The sequence below is a fragment of the Thermobia domestica genome, chromosome 11 (genome assembly GCF_964235325.1).
Source record: "Thermobia domestica chromosome 11, izTheDome1.hap1.1, whole genome shotgun sequence".
In the NCBI taxonomy this organism is placed as follows: Eukaryota; Metazoa; Arthropoda; class Insecta; order Zygentoma; family Lepismatidae; genus Thermobia; species Thermobia domestica.
Genome location: NC_137464.1, coordinates 37,148,736 through 37,156,460, shown reverse-complemented (window position 1 = coordinate 37,156,460; position 7,725 = coordinate 37,148,736). Strand labels below are relative to the sequence as shown.

Here is a 7,725-nt window from a genome sequence, read left to right as displayed (position 1 = left end):
TTACATAAGGTGAGTCGCTGAGAAAACACTATATGAACTACAACAAATGAAGGGAGAACAAGTCTGCTGTACAGATAAATTCATATACATATGCTAAAGAACTTTTTTTTTTTTCACTTGTCTACACATTCCTTCTGTAAGGTCTGGCATATCTGAGTTTTCTTTGTATGTACCTACGTTAAACAAATATAAATCTTGGCAAAGTGTGGTGAAGAATGGTTAATTGGACATATTGATTTCCCAGGAGTTTTCTCTCATTACGTATTTATGTATTCAACTTCTTTTCCAACTTACACATTACATATGTTTAAATAGGCAGAAGGCAAAATTACTCGCATTTCCGCAATCACTTACCACAAAATGTGTTAATGTATGAAATTTCCCTTTCTTTTCATTGTTATTAGGATCATTTTTTTTAACAAAAAAAAAAAAAAAAAAAAAAAAAACACCTGAAGCAACTTGTAAAGAAAATATTTACAAGTATAAATGAGTTTTTCTTTAAAAAAAAATGCAATTGCAGTTATCTCTAATGCATACATAAACGTAGTATATAACTATGCATAACTGTACGTTTATGCAAGATTTGAGTTTAGTAACAACAAAAATTAGTTAAATGTACGTAGTACGCCTTCCTATCTGAAGCTGACTTATCGATACTCGATACAATTTGTCCCGAACAAATAATGCTATAAAAACAAACCAGCAGCATTCATTTGCATGTTTCTTTTATTTTCTTTTTTTAAATCGACGAATGGCACTATTGTTCAAATTGTAACCAGTTTAATAATATTTGATTCGTATTTCTAATGAAAATCTTTTCTTCGACAGTAATCACTACTCTAGTTACCTGTCATAGGTCCTTTTTTTCTTCTTTTTACTAAATAAAAACGTCGCCATTAGAAAAGGACACAAACAATTGGAATGTCAGCAGATAAAAAAGGTACTAAGATTGAAAGGTACAACATGAGCATAAACTTTGCCATTATTTCAGAAAATATGTCTAGCAAAATTTACTTTTTGTTAGCAAAGAAACGATAGGAAGAACAGTAAATTAAACAAACTAGGAAAAAAAAGCATTTGATTCCCCTCTTACACACTTCTCCACATAAAATGCCACTCTCGAACATACAATCACCCGCCTTTGAGAGTACAATTCGAATATTCACGTCAAGTCCACAGCATAGAATCATTCGTACAAAACAATCGAATGCTCTCCCATTTTCATTTGGCCAATTTGATACTGCTGTTCACGCACATCACGGAGATGTGCTTTGTTCGTACGATAAACTTTTGTGGAAACATACACCTAGCTACAGATTATAATAGTAATCCATAATTTTGTTCTCAAATCTCGTGCAGATGCCAATATAATTACATACATACTTTCATACATACATACACACTTATTGTTTCATGTTGTTTACTTGCAGTTATTCAGCCAATTCCATTATATATATGATGGTCATTACATTTGCACGGCAGAATTATACAACCACACCGTATTGGACATATACCTGCACTGATTATGAAATCTTTTACTTTCAGACTTTGAAATTGATTACAAGGAATGCTTCTGATTAAGATTTAAGAGCGCATGTACAAAAAATTGTTTCTTCTTTAGGAAAAAAATCATCTCTCTCTATACATATAATTATTTATATATATATAAAAGTAATTTAGAAAGTATTCAACTGCATATACAAGCTGTACCTTATGATTCCTTTACGTAAGAAGTGATACTCTAAAATACAATACGAACATTTCAGTATTTTTTTTCTTTTACCCCTGCTTCCTATCAAGATGCACTTTCTGTTACATTCATATTACGCTGCGATATTCGCAGAGAAGTTCCCAGTCCACTCTTTCTTTACATTACAAGACAAAATAATTGTGAACGCGATAACATAAATGAAAAATTGACCAAACCTACCACAGTTCTTTGTATTTTTTTCTTCTTTTTACATTGTGACGGGAGAGAAAAGGGGCCAGGGCGGAAAGGCTTCAAAAGTTACACAAAATAGTTATTGTATATATAATATATACACACACTGTAACCTATCAACAACTTAACTTTCGTTATAAAAGTAGCACTACATTAGTACTGTACTTTTGCAGTACATAACAATATACAGGATGCACATAGAAAAGTCTGGCCCAAAAGTGTCTGTTCATCTGTAACTCAAGTGGCTGAAAAAAGTTGAACGATCACAAATTGTCATCAAATAGAGAACAGGAATTAGCAACGTAGTCGTGTTCTTCCTTCACAAAGGAACAAGAGCTTAAGCAGAAAAGCTGGTTTCTGTTTGCTGCTTATGTAGAATATGGCAAACTAAGGCCACATAATTACACATTGATGCTGAGCATAAAAACATTTCTTTTTATATATATATATAATATGTATGTATATATATTTATATTATATGTATGTATATTGTCAACTAGGCGTCATATAAAGAATATTTCTTATCTCTGATTATATTCCGTTCATGTGTAAAACTTCTTTTTTTTTCTTCCTTAAAGACATACCATTCATTGTTAGAATCCCAAAGTGCTAATACTGACAGAAGTAGTTGCTTTTTTTCATTAAATATAAATTCAAGATTGGCACCAAGTTCTTCTTCTGTTGGTTGACAAATATTTGCTTTAAAAAAAAATCCCGTGGTCAAAAGACTGCATCATCACTGACTCACAACTGTCAATCGACAGCTTCAAGAAGAAAAACATTGAGATTCTTTCCCCAACCTGGTTAACTAGCCCCTCAGCACCAAAACGTCACGTAGATTATTTTTACTTCTTTTTACGTTTCATCAGGAATGTCGTATTCTGGCACTTTTTTTCCTTTTTTTTTTCCAACTTTACATAGTACAGCACTGAGTCAGTACCTTAAGCTTCTTACATGCATCCCTTAATGAGTGAAAGATGATTACATACTCATCATATGATTATTTATATAGAATATATATTTTTCCTCAAGTATCTAGTGGCTGATAAAGACTATCACTTTTTTTTAATTATTTTTTATCAATAGCCAGACACTTGGCACTGCTGGTCTGGTCGTGTTTATTTTTCTTCATCCTTTGTTCACGACTTTTCTTCTTCTATGACTCTATTAGCAGTTGTTCACATCTGGTGGAGTAGTAAGGTATTCATCGGCCCTCTTGTGAACTTCTAGAGCTTTCAGAGTGTACATGTCATGTGGAAGTTCGGATTTCCTTCGTAGCAACTGCTTCTGTTTTTCCATATTGTTGGCAACTTTCTTTACCTGAAACAAATAAGCAGGATTTTAAACGTTTAATTCTTCTAGAAATAGTAAGTCATCAATTCCAAGTTAGATTTACATAAGACTGATTTTGTAATTTTTAACTAGCTTCAAGACAAATCGAGTTTTATTTGTCTAACGTATTTTACATATTTAAGTTTGATAAGTAACTTTCTATCACTATATTTTTGACCATTATACGCTTATTACACAAAACTTTGTAGAGTAAATCATAACGTAGGAATAAAAAAATGACTGATACATTCTGACTTGAAATAATGATACAATTAGGAAAGAAGAGTCGAAAAAGACTTCGTTGGAAAGCAATAGCCGTGGAAAACATTGTCGGCATTTTTAAACAGCTGTAACTCTGAAACGAATTAACGTACTAATGGCACCAAGGGAAACTGATCATATCAGTTCACCTCAACTACTCGATGAATAGAAGCTATTGGTGGAAGAGGAAAATTCCTCGCATATTGTTGCCTCTTCAAATATGTTTGATACTAATATTTCTAACGGTATAATTTTCTGCCTAATGGTATAATTGCCATTTAACCACCATTACTAGATTCTCTGCCTAGTTGTAACTTCCTGATATTGACGCCGACAAAATTTCCCGCATCATTAGCAGCTAACCCAAGCATTTTTCTACCCATGTTCATTACAAATAATTTTTAATTTATTTTCAAACTAGAAATACTTTCCGATGTGCACATACATTATATATCATTCTACTGTATATTACAACTAACAGTAACATGATGTTTCTATGAGCAGAAAGTATTCATCCTTATCACACCCTTAAATTAAGTGTTGCTTAATTAAGTCTTGATTTTTTACCGACACTTTTATTCTTAAAAGTAGAAGCAGGAATCAAATTTAAAAATTAAGAATAAAATTAAAATATAAACCAATATACAAACAACGGTGTGTTACACTTAAGCACCACTTTATCAGGATCAAATTTCCCATTTAGAACGATCATTGTACACATTCATGCAACAATAGGTCCATAAATACTACGGGGTACTTGACTGTTAAAATGTTTTGTGTTATAAATACAAAAATACTGATGTAACATACAGAACCTGCTAATTTTCTCCATTAAGGCATGCGAGTACTACAACTTGCAGGAAATTATTAGAAAAGCAAGTTTTGATAATTTGATTTTCGAAACTCAAAAAGCCAGTATCGTGTAGATACGGCCTCGTATATTTTGGAAGTATTGAAAATAAGGTTAACTTGGAGTTTCTGCACGTTCTACCGAGAAGTCGAAGCCAAATTACATTCATACCAAATATTCTCGATTTATATTGAAAACAAATAAATAAATAAAATCATAGATCATGGATAATATAGGTTTACAAGTACAAAATTTACACATTTGGATGTAATGTAATACTGAACATAAACCGAAAATTATTAGCTCTACAACATACCAATAACCAGTGGAATATTACTCTGCTCCTGACCAATCAAATGATTTTCATCGAATATGACAAGACTTGGTTGTCAGTTTCAATGGCGAATTAATTCCTTTTACTGAAAATACAACCGTTAAAATTCATTATTCCCCCTTCTCCTTCTCTACTAAAAAAGAACGAAAACATACGGCTGAAAGAGCCATATTTTCCTTAATTGGAGTCAATACATAACAGTCGAAATTTTCAATTACTTCCAACACTAATTTTAATTTCTGTATAATTACGATTTCAGTCTACTTTACCTCCTTTCAAGTTTGCATGGTCCAGGTTTTCACAATTTCTCAATTTATAGTGTTCACTAAAAGTTTGCACGATCCATATAAACATACTCATACTTCTAATGTGAGACTCACAGGATATTTTTCGTCATTGATCAATAAAACTTTGGATTTTTTTAAAAATAACAATTATTAATTTTATAATGTGTTTATGTACCTAAAGCATTCTTCACACTGCTCCCGAACTTTCATGCTTTATTTACTTATTTTAAAAAAAGCAAGCTTTAGAAATATTTTCGATGTTCTACGCACAATTTTGAGTGAAAAGTATATCTATTTATTGGGAGGTAAATTCCTAGGTTAACAAGAATAGAATATTCTTTCACTGCTTTGATGAAGGCAGCTACTGAATCACTGAAACTGTAAGATTATTTTTTTAAAAAAACACCACACAAACATTTTGAGTATAAAACGTTTCCCTTACTCCAACAAAAACAAAACAAAAAAAAGTTACCAGTTTGTAAGTTAAGGGGGCAAACTACTAAAAATGGTACAAAAGTTAACCATTTTCTTCCCGTTTTTCATAAATGAAAAGAGAAAATGAAATATAACTTTCCACAATAACAGATAACATTATTATACAACCGAAAATACAAATCAGAAGAATTTTCAGTGTTGCCATCCATAGAAATTACAGTGTGGCCAGAATATGAATTACCCAAAAATCTAGGTTAAGGCAGAAACTAGAAAAATTAACTTAACGGTAATTGATGACTTACCGTTGGTCTTGGATCCTTGTTAACTACTTTCTAAATAATATTTATACTTATTTTGTACTGTTTATAAATATATATATATATCTATATCTATCTATCTATCTATCTATCTATCTATATATATATATATATATATATATATATATATATATATATATATATATATATATATATATATATATATATATATATATATTGTGCTGTTTATTACAAAATAAACACAAATACTATTTAAAAAGTAGTTAACAAGGAGCCAAGACAACATATAAGTCATTAATTACCGTTCATTTTTCTAGTCTCTGCCTTGACCTAGATTTTTGGGCAATTCATATTCAGGTCACACTGTAATTTCTGTGGATGCCAACACTGAAAATACTTCTGATTCGTATTTTCGGGTGTAGAATAACATTATCTATTATTGTGGTAAGTTACATTTCATTATCTCTTTTCACTTACGAAAAACGGGCAAGAGAAAAATGGTTCGCTTTTGTATCATTTTTAGTAGTCTGCCCCCTTAATGGTTCCCATTAACTCGAAAAACTGCACATAGCTAGACTGCTTTCTGGAACCAAAAATCCATAATAATTCCAGTAATAAAAACGATTGGATAAAAAGACAGAAAAAAACAGGACCATACTTCTTGACATAATAATAATAAATGTCCTAGAAGGTTTGCATGGCTAAAAATTATTTACATTAAAAATGTTATACTTTTCTACTCCTTACAAATACTCGTACTATCTTCACCTGAAATAGTCAAATAAAATACAAGCAAAAAAGCTGAGCTGGTTCATTAGAGTAATTAGGCCGCGTCCAGAAATACAATCAATGGTTAGTGTTAGTCATTAAATTTATACAACGCATAGCATCAATATGAAATATAAAACATAGAAAGACAATTAAAAATTACAGGCAATACAACGAATTAATATATAGCTATAATCATTCACAATACTGTATATGGTATTGCTCTTTATACGCAAGTACTTAATTGCTTAGAGAAGTATGTGTTACTGTTTTCATTTTTTGTCTTATTATTAAGAAGTTAAAAGTAATTTCAGGAAAACAATATTTACCAGTACTACAACAAATAGTGAGAAAGAAATGGCACTATTCTGATAAGGAAACCGAAATTATATGTTGATGAATATCGTGACGTTTTGTAATTCGGTAAATGACGTAATATTAAAAGTGTGTATCCTTTTTTTGTGTATGAATTCCAGTCTTCCTACTACGTGTTATTGGATGTTAACGACTGATACACACATACAGGGTGTCCAGAAATATGATTTTTTTTTTTTTTTTTTTTTTTTTTTGCTCATTACGTGGTAATGTTGTTGCCTTCCTTTTAACTTAAAAACAATAGGATGAGGATAGACCTACACCTGTATAACTTAAATTTGAAAAATCTGATATTACCGATGTCTATCTAAATTAAGAGTGGCAGACTCCGTTCTAGAGTGTCAGAAACAGTAGTGTTAACCCACACACTATCCAATTTAATATGCGTCATCTGCCTTGCTATAACCCTTCGTGAAGCATATTGCCAGTGAGTTAATAACATTCAAAACTAGATTAAATTCCGAAAATGATGTAAGAGTAATTACGTTAGTGTTGAAAAAATATTTGATCTACTTACTCGCTCCCCTTCCGTCCGAGGCCATGCATGACACAATACAATGCATATAATTTTATTCATTTATTTATTTTTTAAAGCGGGGAATCTGGACACCGGCATTTACTCGAAGCCACTGTGATACTACTGTGTATTTGAGTAAACTGGCTAAATAAGACATTCAGTTTGAAGCTATATATACTTAAAGAAATTCACGGAACGTCATAAAAAAAACGATGAATTTGTCATGTTTCTGAAAGAACAAAGTGTCACACAAAACACATTCAACTCTCTCTATACTCTTCATATTCCACTTTCTTCTCAATGTAATCAAATGCATTTCCCTCTTTACTAACTAAACTAGCAAAGG

General features: G+C 31.2%; 1 protein-coding gene across 6 annotated transcripts in view; it reads right to left on the bottom strand.

The window, feature by feature from the left end:
• Positions 1 to 434: 434 nt before the first annotated feature.
• wrd (Protein phosphatase regulatory B subunit well-rounded) overlaps positions 435 to 7,725 on the bottom strand; it is a 276,708-nt gene continuing 269,417 nt past the window's right edge. For 5 of the 6 annotated variants that reach the window (XM_081730383.1, XM_081730380.1, XM_081730381.1 and 2 more), the window contains one exon: positions 435 to 3,262. In XM_081730383.1, coding sequence (XP_081586509.1) covers positions 3,110 to 3,262 — 153 coding nt within the window. In that variant the 3' untranslated portion in view covers positions 435 to 3,109. The remainder of the gene's footprint in view (positions 3,263 to 7,725) is intronic. The other variant, XM_081730385.1, reaches the window with a different exon arrangement.